The sequence below is a fragment of the Salmo salar genome, chromosome 13, assembly GCF_965601325.2.
Source record: "Salmo salar chromosome 13, fSalSal1, whole genome shotgun sequence".
In the NCBI taxonomy this organism is placed as follows: Eukaryota; Metazoa; Chordata; class Actinopteri; order Salmoniformes; family Salmonidae; genus Salmo; species Salmo salar.
In genome coordinates, this window is record NC_138303.1 from 8,789,657 (window position 1) to 8,812,529 (window position 22,873).

Genomic DNA, 22,873 nt, shown 5'->3' on the forward strand with positions numbered 1-22,873 from the left:
CTGTAGTGGGGGTGGCTGTAGTGGAGGTGGCTGTAGTGGAGGTGGCTGTTGTGGGGGTGACTGTAGTGGGGGTGACTGTAGTGGGGGTGGCTGTAGTGGTGGTGGCTGTAGTGGGGGTGGCTGTAGTGGGGGTGGCTGTAGTGGAGGTGGCTGTAGTACTGGCTGTAGTGGGGGTGGCTGTAGTGGTGGTGGCTGTAGTGGGGGTGGCTGTAGTGGTGGTGGCTGTAGTGGAGGCTGTAGTGGAGGTGGCTGTAGTACTGGCTGTAGTGGAGGTTGTAGTGGTGGTGGATGTAGTGGAGGTGGCTGTAGTGGGGGTGGCTGTAGTGGGGGTGGCTGTAGGGGTGGTGGCTGTAGTGGTGGTGGATGTAGTGGACGTGGCTGTAGTGGACGTGGCTGTAGTGGAGGTGGCTGTAGTGGGGCCATGTTCTGGTGTTTTGTGGTGGAAAACTGAGCAGGTTGAGCATAACACGTCAGCGCTGTTACCCATAGATAGACAGGCTAGAAATCTGGCTGTAGTACTGGCTGTAGTGGAGGTGGCTGTAGTGGTGGTGGCTGTAGTGGTGGTGGCTGTAGTGGAGGTGGCTGTAGTACTGGCTGTAGTGGAGGTGGCTGTAGTGGTGGTGGCTGTAGTGGTGGTGGCTGTAGTGGAGGTGGCTGTAGTGGAGGTGGCTGTAGTACTGGCTGTAGTGGAGGTGGCTGTAGTGGTTTTGGCTGTAGTGGTGGTGGCTGTAGTGGAGGTGGCTGTAGTACTGGCTGTAGTGGAGGTGGCTGTAGTGGGGGTGGCTGTAGTGGAGGTGTCTGTAGTACTGGCTGTAGTGGTGGTGGCTGGAGTGGTGGTGGCTGTAGTACTGGCTGTAGTGGAGGTGGCTGTAGTGGTGGTGGCTGTAGTGGGGGTGGCTGTAGTGGTGGTGGCTGTAGTGGGGGTGGCTGTAGTGGTGGTGGCTGTAGTGGAGGCTGTAGTGGAGGTGGCTGTAGTACTGGCTGTAGTGGTGGTTGATGTAGTGGAGGTGGCTGTAGTGGAGGTTGTAGTGGTGGTGGATGTAGTGGAGGTGGCTGTAGTGGGGGTGGCTGTAGTGGGGGTGGCTGTAGTGGTGGTGGCTGTAGTGGTGGTGGATGTAGTGGACGTGGCTGTAGTGGACGTGGCTGTAGTGGAGGTAGCTGTAGTGGGGCCATGTTCTGGTGTTTTGCGGTGGAAAACTGAGCAGGTTGAGCATAACACGTCAGCGCTGTTACCCATAGATAGACAGGCTAGAAATCAGGCTGTAGTACTGGCTGTAGTGGAGGTGGCTGTAGTGGAGGTGGCTGTAGTGGTGGTGGCTGTAGTGGGGGTGGCTGTAGTGGAGGTGGCTGTAGTACTGGCTGTAGTGGGGGTGGCTGTAGTGGGTGTGGCTGTAGTGGTGGTGGCTGTAGTGGGGGTGGCTGTAGTGGTAGTGGCTGTAGCGGTGGTGGCTGTAGTGGGGGTGGCTGTAGTGGAGGTGGCTGTAGTGGGGGTGGCTGTAGTGGGGGTGGCTGTAGTGGTGGTGGCTGTAGTGGGGGTGGCTGTAGGGGTGGTGGCTGTAGTGGTGGTGGATGTAGTGGACGTGGCTGTAGTGGACGTGGCTGTAGTGGAGGTGGCTGTAGTGGGGCCATGTTCTGGTGTTTTGTGGTGGAAAACTGAGCAGGTTGAGCATAACACTTTAGCGCTGTTACCCATAGATAGACAGGCTACAAATCTGGCTGTAGTACTGGCTGTAGTGGAGGTGGCTGTAGTGGTGGTGGCTGTAGTGGTGGTGGCTGTAGTGGAGGTGGCTGTAGTACTGGCTGTAGTGGAGGTGGCTGTAGTGGTGGTGGCTGTAGTGGTGGTGGCTGTAGTGGAGGTGGCTGTAGTGGAGGTGGCTGTAGTACTAGCTGTAGTGGAGGTGGCTGTAGTGGTGGTGGCTGTAGTGGTGGTGGCTGTAGTGGAGGTGGCTGTAGTACTGGCTGTAGTGGAGGTGGCTGTAGTGGGGGTGGCTGTAGTGGAGGTGTCTGTAGTACTGGCTGTAGTGGTGGTGGCTGGAGTGGTGGTGGCTGTAGTACTGGCTGTAGTGGAGGTGGCTGTAGTGGTGGTGGCTGTAGTGGAGGTGGTTGTAGTACTGGCTGTAGTGGGGGTGGCTGTAGTGGTGGTGGCTGTAGTGGGGGTGGCTGTAGTGGTGGTGGCTGTAGTGGAGGCTGTAGTGGAGGTGGCTGTAGTACTGGCTGTAGTGGTGGTTGATGTAGTGGAGGTGGCTGTAGTGGAGGTTGTAGTGGTGGTGGATGTAGTGGAGGTGGCTGTAGTGGGGGTGGCTGTAGTGGGGGTGGCTGTAGTGGGTGTGGCTGTAGTGGTGGTGGCTGTAGTGGGGGTGGCTGTAGTGGTGGTGGCTGTAGCGGTGGTGGCTGTAGTGGGGGTGGCTGTAGTGGAGGTGGCTGTAGTGGGGGTGGCTGTAGTGGGGGTGGCTGTAGTGGTGGTGGCTGTAGTGGGGGTGGCTGTAGTGGTGGTGGCTGTAGTGGAGGCTGTAGTGGAGGTGGCTGTAGTACTGTCTGTAGTGGAGGTGGCTGTAGTGGAGGTTGTAGTGGTGGTGGATGTAGTGGAGGTGGCTGTAGTGGGGGTGGCTGTAGTGGGGGTGGCTGTAGGGGTGGTGGCTGTAGTGGTGGTGGATGTAGTGGACGTGGCTGTAGTGGACGTGGCTGTAGTGGAGGTGGCTGTAGTGGGGCCATGTTCTGGTGTTTTGTGGTGGAAAACTGAGCAGGTTGAGCATAACACGTCAGCGCTGTTACCCATAGATAGACAGGCTAGAAATCTGGCTGTAGTACTGGCTGTAGTGGAGGTGGCTGTAGTGGAGGTGGCTGTAGTGGTGGTGGCTGTAGTGGAGGTGGCTGTAGTACTGGCTGTAGTGGAGGTGGCTGTAGTGGTGGTGGCTGTAGTGGTGGTGGCTGTAGTGGAGGTGGCTGTAGTACTGGCTGTAGTGGAGGTGGCTGTAGTGGTGATGGCTGTAGTGGAGGTGGCTGTAGTACTGGCTGTAGTGGAGGTGGCTGTAGTGGGGGTGGCTGTAGTGGAGGTGTCTGTAGTACTGGCTGTAGTGGTGGTGGCTGGAGTGGGGGTGGCTGTAGTGGGGGTGGCTGTAGTGGGGGTGGCTGTAGTGGTGGTGGATGTAGTGGACGTGGCTGTAGTGGACGTGGCTGTAGTGGAGGTGGCTGTAGTGGGGCCATGTTCTGGTGTTTTGCGGTGGAAAACTGAGCAGGTTGAGCATAACGTATTCGCTGTTACCCATAGATAGACAGGCTAGAAATCAGGCTGTAGTACTGGCTGTAGTGGAGGTGGCTGTAGTGGAGGTGGCTGTAGTGGTGGTGGCTGTAGTGGGGGTGGCTGTAGTGGAGGTGGCTGTAGTACTGGCTGTAGTGGGGGTGGCTGTAGTGGGGGTGGCTGTAGTGGTGGTGGCTGTAGTGGGGGTGGCTGTAGTGGTGGTGGCTGTAGTGGTGGTGGCTGTAGTGGGGGTGGCTGTAGTGGTGGTGGCTGTAGTGGTGGTGGCTGTAGTGGGGGTGGCTGTAGTGGAGGTGGCTGTAGTGGGGGTGGCTGTAGTGGGGGTGGCTGTAGTGGTGGTGGCTGTAGTGGGGGTGGCTGTAGTGGTGGTGGCTGTAGTGGAGGCTGTAGTGGAGGTGGCTGTAGTACTGGCTGTAGTGGAGGTGGCTGTAGTCGAGGTTGTAGTGGTGGTGGATGTAGTGGAGGTGGCTGTAGTGGGGGTGGCTGTAGAGGGGGTGGCTGTAGGGGTGGTGGCTGTAGTGGTGGTGGATGTAGTGGACGTGGCTGTAGTGGACGTGGCTGTAGTGGAGGTGGCTGTAGTGGGGCCATGTTCTGGTGTTTTGTGGTGGAAAACTGAGCAGGTTGAGCATAACACGTCAGCGCTGTTACCCATAGATAGACAGGCTAGAAATCTGGCTGTAGTACTGGCTGTAGTGGAGGTGGCTGTAGTGGTGGTGGCTGTAGTGGTGGTGGCTGTAGTGGAGGTGGCTGTAGTACTGGCTGTAGTGGAGGTGGCTGTAGTGGTGGTGGCTGTAGTGGTGGTGGCTGTAGTGGAGGTGGCTGTAGTACTGGCTGTAGTGGAGGTGGCTGTAGTGGTGGTGGCTGTAGTGGAGGTGGCTGTAGTACTGGCTGTAGTGGAGGTGGCTGTAGTGGGGGTGGCTGTAGTGGAGGTGTCTGTAGTACTGGCTGTAGTGGTGGTGGCTGGAGTGGTGGTGGCTGTAGTACTGGCTGTAGTGGAGGTGGCTGTAGTGGTGGTGGCTGTAGTGGAGTTGGTTGTAGTACTGGCTGTAGTGGGGGTGGCTGTAGTGGGGGTGGCTGTAGTGGTGGTGGCTGTAGTGGGGGTGGCTGTAGTGGTGGTGGCTGTAGTGGAGGCTGTAGTGGAGGTGGCTGTAGTACTGGCTGTAGTGGTGGTTGATGTAGTGGAGGTGGCTGTAGTGGAGGTTGTAGTGGTGGTGGATGTAGTGGAGGTGGCTGTAGTGGGGGTGGCTGTAGTGGGGGTGGCTGTAGTGGTGGTGGCTGTAGTGGTGGTGGATGTAGTGGACGAGGCTGTAGTGGGGGTGGCTGTAGTGGGGGTGGCTGTAGTGGTGGTGGCTGTAGTGGTGGTGGATGTAGTGGACGAGGCTGTAGTGGACGTGGCTGTAGTGGAGGTGGCTGTAGTGGGCCATGTTCTGGTGTTTTGCCGTGGAAAACTGAACAGGTTGAGCATAACACGTCAGCGCTGTTACCCATAGATAGACAGGCTAGAAATCAGGCTGTAGTACTGGCTGTAGTGGAGGTGGCTGTAGTGGAGGTGGCTGTAGTGGTGGTGGCTGTAGTGGTGGTGGCTGTAGTGGAGGTGGCTGTAGTGGTGGTGGCTGTAGTGGTGGTGGCTGTAGTGGTGCTGTAGTGGAGGTGGCTGTGGTACTGGCTGTAGTGGAGGTGGCTGTAGTGGTGGTGGCTGTAGTGGTGGTGGCTGTAGTGGAGGTGGCTGTAGTACTGGCTGTAGTGGAGGTGGCTGTAGTGGGGGTGGCTGTAGTGGAGGTGTCTGTAGTACTGGCTGTAGTGGTGGTGGCTGGAGTGGTGGTGGCTGTAGTACTGGCTGTAGTGGAGGTGGCTGTAGTGGTGGTGGCTGTAGTGGAGGTGGTTGTAGTACTGGCTGTAGTGGTGGTGGCTGTAGTGGAGGTGGCTGTAGTGGTGGTGGCTGTAGTGGTGGTGGCTGTAGTGGTGGTGGCTGTAGTGGAGGTGGCTGTAGTACTGGCTGTAGTGGAGTTGGCAGTTGTGGTGGTGGCTGTAGTGGAGGTGGCTGTAGTGGTGGTGGCTGTAGTGGTGGTGGCTGTAGTGGTGCTGTAGTGGAGGTGGCTGTGGTACTGGCTGTAGTGGAGGTGGCTGTAGTGGTGGTGGCTGTAGTGGTGGTGGCTGTAGTGGAGGTGGCTGTAGTACTGGCTGTAGTGGAGGTGGCTGTAGTGGGGGTGGCTGTAGTGGAGGTGTCTGTAGTACTGGCTGTAGTGGTGGTGGCTGGAGTGGTGGTGGCTGTAGTACTGGCTGTAGTGGAGGTGGCTGTAGTGGTGGTGGCTGTAGTGGAGGTGGTTGTAGTACTGGCTGTAGTGGTGGTGGCTGTAGTGGAGGTGGCTGTAGTGGTGGTGGCTGTAGTTGTGGTGGCTGTAGTGGTGGTGGCTGTAGTGGAGGTGGCTGTAGTACTGGCTGTAGTGGAGGTGGCAGTAGTGGTGGTGGCTGTAGTGGAGGTGGCTGTAGTACTGGCTGTAGTGGAGGTGGCTGGAGTGGTGGTGGCTGTAGTGGTGGTGGCTGTAGTGGGGGTGGCTGTAGTGGGGATGGCTGTAGTGGCGGTGGCTGCAGTGGGGGTGGCTGTTATCAAACTGAATACGGGTCCAAAATTACACCCTATTCCTTATATACTGCACTGCTTTTGAACAGGGCCCCATTAGGGTCTGGTCCAAAGTAGTGCACAATGTAGGGGATATAGTGCCATTAGGGGCGCAGGCTGAGAAGGAGAGCAGAGGTCATGGGAGGGAGGATTAAAAATGGGAGAGATTAAAATGGCACCCTGCATTAAGCCCCCTGTCCCCCTGAACAGCTTTGGGACACACCTAGAGAGAGACGACAGATAGAGAAGACAGACAGACGGACATACGGAGAGAGAGAGAGAGAGAGACTGCCCCATCGTTAAACTGCCCCATTGTCAAACTTCCCCATCGTCAGCCCATTAATATGCCCAAACTCTTGTCCATATTCTCTGTTTAAAACCTATACGGGATTGGTGTCCCCACCGCGGGACGGTTGAGCTCACGTACGCTAATGTGATTAACGTGAGGTTGTAAGTAACAAGAACATTTCCCAGGACATAGACATGTCTTATATGGGCAGTAGCTATTACAGTGAAATAATACCATGTTATTGTTTGAGGAGAGTGCACAACAACAACAACAACAACAACAACAAAACGTTTATCACGGCAACTGGTTTGATACATTCACCTCTGAAGGTAAATAATGTACTTGCATTCAGTAATCTTGCTCTGATTTGTCATCCTGAGGGTCCCAGAGATAAAAATGTAGCATAGTTTTGTTTGTTAGAATACATTTTTATATTAAAATGTAGGAACTGGGTCTCCCCCCCATCTAGATGCGTGAAAGTTAGTGTCTTTACTGTAGGGAAGCTAATTATTCATAATGTATGACATTCCTGGGAGTTTTTAAACATAAATTGTTTATTATCATATCATTTTTGTATGTTTCTATAGTTATGTACTTGAAAATGTATATATTGACCAATTCGGCACATTTGGGCAGACTCTATACAACATTTTGAACAGTAATGCAATGGTTCATTGGATCTGTCTCAAACTTTGCACATACACTGCTGCCATCTAGTGGCCAAACTCTAAATTGCGCCTAGACTCTTAAGTGATATAATGGCCTTCCTCTTGCATTCCAAAGATGATGGGACCAATTTTTTTTTCAATAGAAAACGCATGTTTTTTTCTTTGTATTATTTTACTACCAGATCTAATGTCTTATATTCTCATACATTCCTTTCACATTTCCACAAACTTCAAAGTGTTTCCTTTCAAATGGTATCAAGAATATGCATATCCTTGCTTCAGGTCCTGAGCTACAGGCAGTTAGATTTGGGTATGTCATTTTAGGCAAAAATTTGAAAAAAAGGCTCCAATCCTTAAGAATAAGAAATGCTTTAAGGAAGCTCCACACTGACACTTCCCTCCAAAACATGACCTTTGCCTTAGAGGAACTTCCCCTTTTAGTGGTGAGAGGAACTTCCCCTATTAGTGGTGAGAGGAACTTCCCCTTTTGGTGGTGAGAGGAACTTCCCCTTTTGGTGGTGAGAGGAACTTCCCCTTTTGGTGGTGAGAGGAACTTCCCCTTTTGGTGGTGAGAGGAACTTCCCCTTTTGGTGGTGAGAGGCACTTCCCCTTTTAGTGGTGAGAGGAACTTCCCCTTTTGGTGGTGAGAGGAACTTCCTCTTTTGGTGGTGAGAGGAACTTCCCCGTTTAAAAAGTGGCCACATACACTTCCCTTTTACAGAGAACTCAGAGAACACGCATGCCACACACACACACACACACACACACACACACACACACACACACACACACACACACACACACACACACAGGACGCACACACACAAACAGACACACAGTGCTGTGAGACGTGCTGTTGGTTTAGTTCACACGGCCTTCACCAAGGAATGCACAGGAGTCTTTTCTGCTCTATTCTGTGCTTCACTCGTGTGTCTCAGTAGGTCTCTCCTCCTTTCCATTTCTCTTCTCTCCTCTGCTGTCCTCTCCTCTTCTCTACTCTGTTATCCTCTCCTCTTCTCTCCTCTGTAATCCTCTTCCCTTCTCTCCTCTACTGTCCTCTCCTCTTCTCTCCTCTGTTATCCTCTCCTCTTCTCTCCTCTGTAATCCTCTCCCCTTCTCAGTCAGTCATCCAGTCATTCATCCAGTCATTCATCCAGTCAGTCAGTCAGTCAGTGTGTCATGTGAGGTAGGGAAATCAGGATACTGCTGATGTTGCTAAAACATCTCAGGTGATTTCTGTGGTCTGGGAATCCACTGACACTACATTACACTCTCACCTCCTGTTCTGCTCTTTGACTCACTGCCCAGAGAGAGAGAGAGAGGGGTGGGGGCAGAGAGAGAGAGGGAGAGAGGGTAGTTGAGAGCGAGAGAGAGAGGGAAAAGGTGGGGGCAGAGAGAGAGAGGGAAAAGGTGGGTGTAGAGAGAGAGGAGAATTGAGAGAAAGAGATGGAGTGAGAGAGAAAGAGAGCAGATGTCAAATTGGCTTTTTACCAAATTACCGTATGACAGACCACGTATTCACCCTGCACACCCTAATTGACAAACAAACAAACCAAAACAAAGGCAAAGTCTTCTCATGTTTTGTTGACTTCAAAAAAGCTTTTGACTCATTTTGGCATTGAGGCTCTGCTATACAAATTGATGGAAAGTGGTGTAGGGAGAAAAACATACAGCATTATAAAATCCATGTACACAAACAAGTGTGCGTTTAAAATTGGCAAAAAACACACACATTTCTTTCCACAGGGCCGTGGGGTGAGACAGGGATGCAGCTTAAGCCCCACCCTCTTCAACATATATGTATCAACTAATTGGCGAGGGCACTAGAACAGTCTGAAACACCCGGCCTCACCCTACTGGAATCTGAAGTCAAATGTCTATTGATGATCTGGTCCTTCTGTCACCAACCAAGGAGGGCCTACAACAGCACCTAGATCTTCTGCACAGATTCTGTCAGACCTGGGCCCTGACAGACCTGGGCCCTGACAGTATATCTCAGTAAGACAAAAATAATGGTGTTCCAAAAAAGGTCCAGTTACCAGGACCACAAATACAAATTCTATCTAGACACCGTTGCCCCAGAGCACACAAAAAACTATACATACCTTGACCTAAACATCAACGCCAAAGGTAACTTCCACAAAGCTGTGAACGATCTGAGAGACAAGGCAAGAAGGGCCTTCTATGCCGTCAAAAGGAACATAAAATTCGACATGCCAATTAGGATCTGGCAAAAAATACTTGAATCAGTTATAGAACCTATTGCCCTTCATGGCTGTGAGGTCTGGGGTCCGCTCACCAACCAAAAATTCACAAAAAAGGACAAACACCAAATTGAGAGACTGCATGCAGAATTCACAGTGGCAGAATACCTGACCACCAAACTAAAGGAAAGCTTTGACTATGTACAGACTCAGTGAGTATAGCCTTGCTATTGAGAAAGGCTGTCGTAGGCAGACCTGGCTCTCAAGAGAAGACAGGCTATATGCACACTGCCCACAAAATGTGGTGGAAACTGACCTGCACTTCCTAACCTCCTGCCAAATGTATGACCATATTAGAGAGACATATTTTCCTCAGATTACACAGACACAAAGAATTCAAAAACAAACCCAATTTTGATAAACTCCCATATCTACTGGGTGAAATACCACAGTGTGCCATCACAGCAGCAAGATTTGTGACCTGTTGCCACAAGAAAATGGCAGCCAGTGAAGAACAAACACCATTGTAAATACAACCCATATTTATGTTTATTTATTTTCCCTTTTGTATTTTAACACATCGTTACAACACTGTATATATACATAATATGACATTTGAAATGTATTTTTTCTTTTGGAACAATTATGAGTGTAATGTTTACTGTAATTGTTTTTATTGTTTATTTCATTTTTGTTTATTATCTATTTCACTATCTTTGTCAATGTAAACATATGTTTCCCATAAAGCTCTTAAATTGAAATTAAATTAAATTGAGAGAGAGAGAGCAAGAGGATCATTGAGTGAGAAAGAGAGAGAGAGGTGGGAGGCAGAGAGAGATGGAGAGAGAGATAGCAAGAGAAGTTGGGGGCAGAGAGAGATAGTGTGAGAAAGACAGAGAGCAAGAGAGAAAGAGGGAAGGGGAGAGCGAGAAAGAGAGAGAGGTGGAAGGAGAGAGGAAGAGGGAGTGAAAGATAGAGAGCTGGAAGGAGAGAGAGAGAGAGGAAGAGGGGAAAGAGAGGGGGAAGGAGAGAAAGAGACTAATGGAAGACTGATGTATGAAAACTTAAGAGCTGATGTTTAAGTGGACTGACATTGCTTGAACTCTGCCTCGATGTACCGCTGAACTGTGTGTGTGTGTGTGTGTGTGTGTGTGTGTGTGTGTGTGTGTGTGTGTGTGTGTGTGTGTGTGTGTGTGTGTGTGTGTGTGTGTGTGTGTGTGTGTGTGTGTGTGTGTGTGTGTGTGTTTATTAGAGGTCGACCGATTATGATTTTTCAGCGCCGATACCGATTAATCGGCCGATTTTTGTGTCTTTTTTTTCCCTTTTTTCTTTGCAATAATGACAATTACAACAATACTGAATTAACACTTATTTTAAGTTAATATAATACATCAATAAAATCAATTTAGCCTCAACTAAATAATGAACCGTGTTCAATTTGGTTTAAATAATGCAAAAACAAAGTGTTGGAGAAGAAAGTAAAAGTGCAATATGTGCCATGTAAAAAAGATAACGTCCTTGCTCAGAACATGAGGACATATGAAAGCTGGTGGTTCCTTTTAACATGAGTCTTCAATATTCCCAGGTAAGAAGTTTTAGGTTGTAGTTATTATAGGAATTATAGGACTATTTCTCTCTATACGATTTGTATTTCATATACCTTTGACTATTGGATGTTCTTATAGGCACTTTAGTATTGCCAGTGTAACAGTAGAGCTTCCGTCTCGAAGGGCGGCTGGCAAAACGCACGAAAGTGCTATTTTGAATGAATGCTTACGAGCCTGCTGCTGCCTAACATCGCTCAGTCAGACTGCTCTATCAAATCATAGACTTAATTATAACATAATAACACACAGAAACACGAGCCTTAGGTCATTAATATGGTCGAATCCGGAAACTATCATCTCCAAAACAAAACATTATTCCTGTTACATTGCACAACCTTCAGTGTTATGTCATAATTACGTAAAATTCTGGCAAATTAGTTCGCAACGAGCCAGGCGGCCCAAACTGTTGCATATACCCTGACTGCGTGCAATGAACGCAAAATGACACAATTTCACCTGGTTAATATTGCCTGCTAACCTGGATTTCTTTTAGCTAAATATGCAGGTTTAAAAATATATGCTTCTGTGTATTGATTTTAAGAAAGGCATTGATGTTTATGGTTAGGTACAGTCGTGCAACGATTGTGCTTTTTTCGCAAATGCGCTTTTATTAAATCATCCCCCGTTCGGCTGTCTTTGTTAGGAAGAAATAGTCTTCACAGTTCGCAACGAGCCAGGCGGCCCAAACTGCTGCATATACCCTGACTCTGTTTGCAAGAGAAGTGACACATTTTCCCTAGTTAAAAGAAATTCATGTTAGCAGGCAATATTAACTAAATATGCAGGTTTAAAAATATATACTTGTGTATTGATTTTAAGAAAGGCATTGATGTTTATGGTTGGAGCAACGTGTACTAAGTGATTATATGCAACGCAGGACCTGCTAGATAAACTAGTAATATCATCAACCATGTGTAGTTAACTAGTGATTATGATTGATTGATTGTTTTTTATAAGATAAGTTTAATGCTAGCTAGCAACTTACCTTGGCTTCTTACTGCATTCGCGTAACCTCGTGGAGTGCAATGGTGCAGGTGGTTAGGCACTTGGTGGTTAGGCACTTTTGCAATGGTGCAGGTGGTTAGAGCGTTGGACTAGTTAACCGTAAGATTGCAAGATTGAATCCCTGAGCTGACAAGGTAAAAATCTGTCGTTCTGCCCCTGAACAAGGCAGTTAACCCACTGTTCCCCGGTAGGCCGTCATTGAAAATAAGAATGTGTTCTTAACCTACTTGCCTAGTTAAATAAAGGTCTACATTTTTTACTTTTTTTTATAATTATATATAAAAAAAATCGGCCAAATCGGCGTCCAAAAGTACCGATTTCCGATTGTTATGAAAACTTGAAAAATCGGCCCTAATTAATCGGTCATTCCGATTAATCGGTCGAACTCTAGTGTTTATTCATGTTGGTGATTGTGCGTGTACATGTGCATATCTGTATGCATACACCCCTGTGTGTGGGTGTGTTCCATACGTGTGTGTGTGCTAATCTCTCTCTCTCTGTCTCTCTCTCTCTGTCTCTCTCTCTCCTTCCCCCCTCTCTTTCTCTTTCCCCTCTTCCTCCTCGCTCTCTCTATCTTTCACTCCCTCTTTCTCTCTCCCTCTCTCTCTCTCTCTCTGTCTCTGTCTCTGTCTCTCTCTCTCTTTGTCTCTGTCTCTCTCTGTCTCTTTCTCTCTGTCTCTGTCTCTCTCTCTGTTTCTGTCTCTCTCTGTCTCTCTCTCTCTGTCTCTCTGTCTCTCTCTCTCTCTCTCTCTCTGAATCTCTCTCTCTCTCTCTCTCTCTGTCTCTCTCTCTCTCTCTCTCTCTCTCTCTCTCTGTGTCTCTCTCTCTCCTCTCTCTGTGTGTGTGTGTCTCTCTCTCTCTCTCTCTCTCTGTCTCTGTCTCTCTCTCAGTACACAGGCCCTGTCCCGGCAGACGGAGAGTCTCCCATGGCTGTCAGCGAGATGTCGACCAGCCGGGCTCAACGACAGCCCAACACACAGAGACCAAACCCATGCTGCTTCTGCTGGTGTTGCTGCTGTAGCTGCTCATGGTAGGTCGCCCCCCCCCCCCCCCTACACTCACAGCATCCCCCCCTACACTCACAACATCCCCCCCTACACTCACAGCATCCCCTCCCCTACACTCACAGCATCCCCCCCCTACACTCACAGCATCCCCCCCTACACTCACAGCATCCCCCCCTACACTCGCAGCATCCCCCCCTACACTCACAGCATCCCCCCCTACACTCACAGCATCCCCCCTACACTCACAGCATCCCCCCCCCTACACTCACAGCATCCCCCCCTACACTCACAGCATCCCCCCCTACACTCGCAGCATCCCCCCCTACACTCAGAGCATCCCCCCCTACACTCACAGCATCCCCCCTACACTCACAGCATCCCTGTCCCCCCCTACACTCACAGCATCCCCCCCTACACTCACAGCATCCCCCCCTACACTCGCAGCATCCCCCCCTACACTCACAGCATCCCCCCTACACTCACAGCATCCCCCCCTACACTCACAGCATCCCTGTCCCCCCCTATACTCACAGCGCCCCCCCCCCTACACTCACAGCATCCCCCCTACACTCACAGCATCCCCCCTACACTCACAGCATCCCCCCCTACAATCACAGCATCCCCCCCTACACTCACAGCATCCCCCCCTACACTCACAGCATCCCCCCTACACTCACAGCATCCCCCCCCTACACTCACAGCATCCCCCCCTACACTCACAGCATCCCCCCCTACACTCGCAGCATCCCCCCCTACACTCAGAGCATCCCCCCCTACACTCACAGCATCCCCCCTACACTCACAGCATCCCTGTCCCCCCCTACACTCACAGCATCCCCCCCTACACTCACAGCATCCCCCCCTACACTCGCAGCATCCCCCCCTACACTCACAGCATCCCCCCTACACTCACAGCATCCCCCCCTACACTCACAGCATCCCTGTCCCCCCCTATACTCACAGCGCCCCCCCCCCTACACTCACAGCATCCCCCCTACACTCACAGCATCCCCCCTACACTCACAGCATCCCCCCTACAATCACAGCATCCCCCCCTACACTCACAGCATCCCTGTAACAAGGCTTCATGCCTGGTCAAAATCTACAGGAACAAAAATTTGTGCTCATAAAGTATTTGGTACGTCCCCCCCACTCTCACTGAGAACATAGTATTTCCCAGTATCCCCCTCTTCTCACATAGTATATGGTACACTCCAGTGTCAGAGGCTGGACCCACAGATGTTCAGCAGAGGGACTGCTCTGTCACCTGCTCTGTTCTGCTTCCTGTTCTGCTTCCTGTTCTATCACCTGCTCTGTTCTGCTTCCTGTTCTATCACCTGCTCTGTTCTGCTTCCTGTTCTGCTTCCTGTTCTTTCACCTGCTCTGTTCTGCTTCCTGTTCTCTACTGTTCTATCACCTGCTCTGTTCTGCTTCCTGTTATCTTCTGTTCTATCACCTGCTCTGTTCTGCTTCCTGTTCTCTACTGTTCTATCACCTGCTCTGTTCTGCTTCCTGTTTTCGACTGTTCTATCACCTGCTCTGTTCTGCTTCCTGTATCACCTGTTCTGTTCAGCTTCCTGTTCTCTACTGTTCTATCACCTGCTCAGTTCTGCTTCCTGTTCTCTACTGCTGTGTCACCTGTTCTGTTCAGCTTTCTGTTCTCTACTGTTCTATCACCTGCTCAGTTCTGCTTCCTGTTCTCTACTGCTGTGTCACCTGTTCTGTTCTGCTTCCTGTTCTCTACTGTTCTATCACCTGCTCAGTTCTGCTTCCTGTTCTCTACTGCTGTGTCACCTGTTCTGTTCTGCTTCCTGTTCTCTACTGTTCTATCACCTGCTCAGTTCTGCTTCCTGTTCTCTACTGCTGTGTCACCTGTTCTGTTCTGCTTCCTGTTCTCTACTGTTCTATCACCTGCTCTGTTCTGCTTCCTGTTCTGCTTCCTGTTCTCTACTGCTGTATCACCTGTTCTGTTCTGCTTCCTGTTCTCTACTGCTGTGTCACCTGTTCTGTTCTGCTTCCTGTTCTCTACTGCTGTGTCACCTGTTCTGTTCTGCTTCCTGTTCTCTACTGTTCTATCACCTGCTCTGTTCTGCTTCCTGTTCTGCTTCCTGTTCTCTACTGTTCTATCACCTGCTCTGTTCTGCTTCCTGTTCTCTACTGCTGTATCACCTGTTCTGTTCTGCTTCCTGTTCTCTACTGCTGTGTCACCTGTTCTGTTCTGCTTCCTGTTCTCTACTGCTGTATCACCTGCTCTGTTCTGCTTCCTGTTCTCTACTGCTGTGTCACCTGTTCTTTTCTGCTTCCTGTTCTCTACTGTTCTATAACCTGTTCTGTTCTGCTTCCTGTTCTCTACTGCTCTATCACCTGCTCTGTTCTGCTTCCTGTTCTTTACTGTTCTATCCAGATGTATGTTAGAGTTTACATAGCTGGCCATAAATGAATTTATGTGTTGGGAATGTAGGCTTCTTCTAACCCATTGCTTTCCACTACAGATGGTAATATGTTATATAGGTGATATACAGTACTAGTCAAAGTTTTGGACACACCTACTCATTCAAGGGTTTTTCTTTATTTTTACTATTTTCTACATTGTAGTATAATAGTGAAGACACGAAAACTATGAAATAACACATATGGAATCATGTAGTAACCAAAAAAGTGTTAAATAAATTAAAATATATTTTAGATTTTAGATTCTTCAAAGTAGCCACCCTTGGCCTATGATGACAGGTTTTCACACTCTTGGCATTCTCTCAACTTGCTGCATGAGGTAGTCACGTGGAATGCATTTCAATTAACAGGTGAGCCTTGTTAAAAGTTCATTTGTGGAATTTCTTTCCTTCTTAATGCATTTGAGCCAATCAGTTGTGTTGTGACAAGGTATTTTATTTTTATTTATTTTATTTAACCTTTTTTTAACCATGTAGGCTAGTTGAGAACAAGTTCTCATTTACAACTGCGACCTGGCCAAGATAAAGCATAGCAATTTGACACATACAACAACACAGAGTTACACATGGAATAAACAAAACATACAGTCAATAATACAGTAGAAAAAAATAAAACAAAAAAGTCTATATACAGTGAGTGCAAATGAGGTAAGATAAGGGAGGTAAGGCAATAAATTGGCCATGGTGGTGAAGTAATTACAGTATAGCAATTAAACACTGGAATGGTAGAATGTGCAGAAGATGAATGTGCAAGTAGAGATACTGGGGTGCAAAGGAGCAAGATAAATAAATAAATACAGTATGGGGATGAGGTAGGTAGATAGATGGGCTGTTTACAGATGGGCTATGTACAGGTGCAGTGATCTGTGAGCTGCTCTGATAGCTGATGCTTAAAGCTAGTGAGGGAGATATGAGTCTTCAGTGATTTTTGCAGTTCGTTCCAGTCATTGGCAGCAGAGAACTGGAAGGAAAGGCAACCAAAGGGGGAATTGGCTTTGGGGGTGACCAGTGAAATATACCTGCTGGAGCGCGTGCTACGAGTGGGTGCTGCTATGGTGACCAGTGAGCTGAGATAAGGCGGGGCTTTACCTAGCAGAGACTTGTAGATAACCTGTAGCCAGTGGGTTTGGCGATGAGTATGAAGCGAGGGCCAACTAACGAGAGCGTACAGGTTGGTAGGGGTGGTAGGGGTGGTATACAGAAGATAGCCCTATCTGGTAAAAGACCAAGTCCATATTATGGCAAGAACAGTTCAAATAAGCAAAGAGAAATGACAGTCCATCATTACTTTAAGACATTACTTTAAGTTCATTACCAGCCTCAGATCGTTGCTCAAATACAGTGGGGGAAAAAAGTATTTGATCCCCTGCTGATTTTGTGCGTTTGCCCACTGATAAAGAAAGGACCAGTCTATAATTTTAATGGTAGGTTTATTTGAACAGTGAGAGACAGAATAACAACAAAAATATCCAGAAAAATGCATGTCAAAAATGTTATAAATTGATTTGCATTTTAATGAGGGAAATAAGTATTTGACCCCCTCTCAATCAGAAAGATTTCTGGTTCCCAGGTGTCTTTTATACAGGTAACAAGCTGAGATTAGGAGCACACTCTTAAAGGGAGTGCTCCTAATCTCAGTTTGTTACCTGTATAAAAGACACTTGTCCACAGAAGCAATCAATCAATCAGATTCCAAACTCTCCACCATGGCCAAGACCAAAGAGCTCTCCAAGGATGTCAGGGACAAGACTGTAGACCTACACAAGGCTGGAATGGGCTACAAGATCATCGGGGCTCCATTCAAGATCTCACCTCGTGGAGTTGCAATGATCATGAGAACGGTGAGGAATCAGCCCAGAACTACACAGGAGGATCTTGTCAATGATCTCAAGGCAGCTGGGACTGTGGGGACGACGTCGTGGATGCACTTATTGATGAGCCGATGAATGCCATCTGATAAATCCCTGAACATATTCCAGTCTGTGCTAGCAAAACAGTCCTGTAGCGTAGCATCCGCATCATCTGACCACTTCCGTATTGAGAGAGTCATTGGTACTTCCTGCTTTATTTTTTGCTTGTATGATAGTTTGTGATTGGAGCAGGGGAGGTTCTAGAATAGAGACAGGGTTCTATCTGGGTTACAGACTAGAGCAGGGGAGGTTCTAGAATAGAGACAGGGTTCTATCTGGGTTACAGACTAGAGCAGGGGAGGTTCTAGAATAGAGACAGTGTTCTATCTGGGTTACAGACTAGAGCAGGGGAGGTTCTAGAATAGAGACAGGGTTCTATTTGGAGGATAGGATTATGGTCAGATATGCCAAATGGAGGGCGGAGGAGAGTTTTGCATCTCCATGTGTGGAGTAAAGGTGTCTAGAGTTTTTTTTCTCCAGTTGAACATGTGACATGCTGGTAGAAATGAGGTAAAACGGATTTAAATTTGCCCGCATTAAAGTCCCCCCGGCCACTAGGAGTGCCGCTTCTGGTTGAGCATTTTCTTGTTTGTTTTATGGCCTTATACAGCTGGTTGAGTGCGGTCTTAGGGCTGTGGTGGTAAATAGACGGCTACGAATAATATAGTTGAGACCTCTCTCAGTAGATAGTGTGGTCTACAGCTTATCATAAGGTACTTTACCTCAGGCGAGCAATGCCTCGATACTACCTTAATATTATACATCGCACACCAGCTGTTATTGACAAATAGACACACTGCCTCTCGTCTTACCAGACGTAGCTGCTCTGTCCTGCCGATGCGCAGAGAAGCCAGCCATGACTCGGTTAACACAACATAAGATATGACAGTTTTTAATGTCCCGTTGGTAGGAGAGTCTTGATCGTATATCATCCATTTTGTTTTCCAATGATTGCACTTTGGCCAAAAAACTAGGACATTTGGTTAGGAGCCTGTAAAACGGCAGCCATCCTCTCCGGTGCTGTTAGGTTGCCGTTCTAAAGGACACCAATAATAATAAGAAGAGACTTGCTTGGGCCAAGAAAGATGAGCAATGGACATTAGACCGGTGGAAATCTGTCCTTTGGTCTGATAAGTCCAAATTTGAGATTTTTGGTTCCAACAGCCGTGTCTTTGTGAGACACAGATCCAGTGAACGGATGATCTCCTCGTGAGGTTCCCACCGTGAAGCATAGAAGAGGAGGTGTGATGCGTGGGGGTGCTTTGCTTGTGACACTGTCAGTGATTTATTTTGAATTCAAGGCACATTTAACCAGCATGGCTACCAAAGCATTCTGCAGTGATACGCCATCCCATCTGGTTTGCGCTTAGTGGGACTATCATTTGTTTTTCAACAGGACAATGACCCAACACACCTCCAGGCTGTGTAAGGGCTATTTGACCAAGAAGGAGAGTGATGGAGTGCTGCATCAGATGACCTGGCCTCCACTATCACCCAACCTCAACCCAATTGAGATGGTTTGGGATGAGTTGGACTGCAGAGTGAAGGAAAAGCAGCCAGCAAGTGCTCAGCATATGTCTGAACTCCTTCAAGACTGTTGGAAAAGCATTCCTCATGAAGCTGATTGATTTAATTCCAAGAGTGTGCAAAGCTGTCATCAAGGCAAAGGGTGGCTACTTTGAAGAATCTCAAATATAAAATATATTTTGATTTGTTTAACACTTTTTTGGTTACTACATGATTCCATATGTGTTATTTCATAGTTTTGATGTCTTCACTATTATTCTACAATGTAGAAAATAGTTTAAAAAAAATGTGTGTCCAAACTTTTGACTGGCACTGTAGGTTTTATATTTATATATATATAACACATACACATAACACATACACACACACATATACACATATATATGTATATGTGTGTGTATGTGTTATATACAGTATTTACATTCAACACCAACGTCTGTCAGATTTCCAGTCAGCCTTTATCTTGAAGAATAGGACTTGGAAAGATGGAAATATAGATTAGCCAAATGATTTTACCAGAGCATAACCCAAAAACGAAGGACTAATTAGCCTAATCTGTTGTTTATGATTTTGTTGTCATGGACGACTGATCGGGCTTATTGAGTTGAAGAAGAAATGCTGCTTTCAGAATGGCAAGCTTTAAGCACTACCGAAAAGTGCTTTTTGCATGTGAAAAATTAATGCTTTAAGGGCACAAGGCGAGACCCAAATACAGACACAGAAGGCAGATGTTTGAACTCCGATTTTTATTATAACAAAAGGGGTAGACAAAAGGCAGGTCGGGGACAGGCGAGAGTTCATAAACCAGGTCAGAGTCCAAACAGTAACCAGGCGATAGGCAGGCTCCAGGTCAGGACAAGCGAGAGTTCATAAACCAGGTCAGAGTCCAAACAGTACCAGGCGATAGGCAGACTCGAGGTCAGGACAGGCAGGGGTTCAGTGAACAGGTCCGAGTCCAAACATTACCAGGGGATAGGCAGACTCGAGGTCAGGACAGGCAGTGGTCAGGTAGGCAGATTCAGCATCAGGACAGGCAAGGGTCAAAACCAGGAGGGCTAGGAAAAAACAGAGACTGGGGATCTAGGAGAAATGCTGGTTGACTTGTCAAAACAAGACAAACTGGCACAGAGAGACAGGAAACACAGGGATAAATACAACGGGGACTAATGGGGAAAACAGGAGACACAGGGATAAATACACCGGGGACTATTGGGGAAAACAGGAGACACAGAGATAAATACACCGGGGACTAATGGGGGAAACAGGAGACACAGAGATAAATACACCGGGGACTAATGGGGAAAACAGGTGACACAGAGATAAATACACCGGGGACTAATGGGGAAAACAGGAGACACAGAGATAAATACACCGGGGACTAATGGGGAAAACAGGTGACACAGAGATAAATACACCGGGGACTAATGGGGAAAACAGGAGACACAGAGATAAATACACCGGGGACTAATGGGGGAAACAGGAGACATCTGGAGGTGGGTGGAGACAATCACATAAGACAGGTGAAACAGATCAGGGCGTGACAGAATGCCATATGCTGCATTTGCTATTGTTTTTGTTGGTGACAGTTTGATGTTTTGATAATTTGCAGCTGTTTTAGTATTGCAAAAGTGTGCACTGGTGTAGTGTTAATTCAACTTGGATAATCTTTGGATACCTACAGCAGTCACACCTCTGGACGACATATCTTGGACTGTAGCCCACAAAAGCCTATTCCTGCTCTTTTCACGCGATCCATCAAACGCATTTCATGTGTCTTCATAGTGATGTCTGCCTTGTGGTCAAACTCGCTCAGACAGAAAAAAAAACAACGTTTTTTTCAATGCTGATTTTGAAAGTCATTAAAACCGAAAGTTGTCAAAGATAACAGAAAGATATTGCAAACCACCTTTCTGAATTTACAAGTAATCCTAGAAGTAATAATCTAGTTTTTCCAAAATATCTGTAATCTGATTACAATATATTACATTTAATCCATTACTCCCAACCCTGTGTGCCTGTGAGTGAGTGAGTGAGTGAGTGAGTGAGTGAGTGAGTGAGTGAGTGAGTGAGTGAGCGAGCGAGCGAGAGAGTGAGTGAGCGAGCGAGCATGTGTGTGTCTATGTAAAAGTGCTGTGATGTAGTTTCACCACGTTGCAGTTTCACTGTTAGGAATGAAGAGGACAGGAGGAAGAAATCCCTGGAGACGCATCTGGAGAGCATATCAAACTGTGAAGCTTGGTGAGTACACACCTACACCCTAACCCCTACACCCTAACCTCTACACCCTAACCTCTACACCCTAACCCCTACACCCTAACCCCTACACTCTAACCCATACACCCTAACCTCTACACCCTAACCTCTACACCCTAACCCCTACACCCTAACCTCTACACCCTAACCCCTACACTCTAACCCCTACACTCTAACCCCTACACCCTAAACCCTACACCCTAACCTTTATACCTCTACACCCTAACCCCTACACCCTAACCCCTACACCCTAACCTTTACACCTCTACACCCTAACCCCTACACCCTAACCCCTACAGCCTAACCCCTACACCCTAACCTTTACACCTCTACACCCTAACCCCTACACCCTAACCCCTACAGCCTAACCCCTACACCCAAACCTTTACACCTCTTCACCCTAACCCCTACACCCTAACCGTTACACCTCTACACCCTAACCCCTACACCCTAACCTTTACACCCCTACACCCTAACCCCTACACCCTAACCCCTACAGCCTAACCCCTACACCCTAACCTTTACACCTCTACACCCTAACCCCTACACCCAAACCTTTACACCCTAACCCCTACACCCTAACCTTTACACCCCTACACCCTAACCCCTACACCCTAACCTTTACACCTCTACACCCTAACCCCTACACCCTAACCTTTACACCTCTACACCCTAACCCCTACACCCTAACCCCTACACCCTACACCCTAACCCCTACACCCTTACCCCAGCTGTAGATCTGGGTCATACTGTAGATCTGGGTCATAGATCAGTTTGCTGTATGTTGATCAACCAGGTTTTGTCTAAACCTGGTCTAAATCAATAATCTGTCTCTTAGTACCAAACCAACATTGGCGATGATGAGGGCATCACCCCCAGCCGTTTAACATCTCTGTCTCCTCCAGCAACAACCCAACACTAGACGAGATGAGGGACCCAGTCGTTTCTCTCTCTTTCCCTCCATCTCTCAGCACCAAACCCACATTAGAGGAGATTAGGGTCTGGGCCCAGTTTTTTAACCTCTCTCTCTCTCTTTCCCTCCATCTCTCAGCACCAAACCAACATTAGAGGAGATTAGGGTCTGGGCCCAGTTGTTTAACCTCTCTCTTTTTTTCCCTCCATCTCTCAGCACCAAACCAACATTAGAGGAGATTAGGGTCTGGGCCCAGTTGTTTAACCTCTCTCTCTCTCTCTTTCCCTCCATCTCTCAGCACCAAACCAACATTAGAGGAGATTAGGGTCTGGGCCCAGTTGTTTAACCTCTCTCTCTCTCTTTCCCTCCATCTCTCAGCACCAAACCAACATTAGAGGAGATTAGGGTCTGGGCCCAGTTGTTTAACCTCTCTCTCTCTCTCTCTTTCCCTCCATCTCTCAGCACCAAACCAACATTAGAGGAGATTAGGGTCTGGGCCCAGTTGTTTAACCTCTCTCTCTCTCTCTCTCTCTCTTTCCCTCCATCTCTCAGCACCAAACCAACATTAGAGGAGATTAGGGTCTGGGCCCAGTCGTTCGACAAGCTGATGAAGAATCCTGCAGGTCGGAATGTGTTCAGGGAGTTCTTAAGGACTGAGTACAGCGAGGAGAACATGTTGTTTTGGCTGGCCTGTGAAGACCTCAAACAGGAGATGAACAAGAACACAGTGGAGGAGAAGGCACGCATGATCTACGAGGACTACATTTCTGTCCTGTCTCCCAAAGAGGTACGAGTACTTCCTGTTTCTCTCCCCCCCTTCCTCACCCCATCCTCTCTGTCCTCCCTCTCTCCTTTTCTCTCTCGATACTCCTCTGCCTATTGCCTGTCCTCTTGTCTTTATCCTCCCCTCGTCCTGAAAAATGTGAGACTGCAGCCCCTCTCTCTCTCTCTTCTATTCTCCCTCTCTCTCTCTCTTCTCTTCTCTTCTCTCTCTCCCTCCCTCCCTCCCTCCCTGGGGAGTTGCATATGAAGCTCAGATTTGGAGTGTGATCTCTCAACATTAAACTTCAACACTGTAATTCACCTCTGCCAGGAATGGAGCGACTGCAATGGCAAAAAGCAAGAGCTCTCTCTCTCTCTCTCTCTCACTCTCTCTCTCTCTCT

General features: G+C 48.2%; 1 protein-coding gene across 1 annotated transcript in view; it reads left to right on the top strand.

Annotated features, from left to right (window-relative positions):
* rgs19 (regulator of G protein signaling 19) overlaps positions 1–22,873 on the top strand; it is a 98,863-nt gene that overhangs the window by 40,771 nt on the left and 35,219 nt on the right. The window contains exons 3-5 of the mRNA XM_014134285.3: positions 12,540–12,679; positions 20,713–20,781; positions 22,262–22,496. Coding sequence (XP_013989760.1) covers positions 12,540–12,679; positions 20,713–20,781; positions 22,262–22,496 — 444 coding nt within the window. The remainder of the gene's footprint in view (positions 1–12,539; positions 12,680–20,712; positions 20,782–22,261; positions 22,497–22,873) is intronic.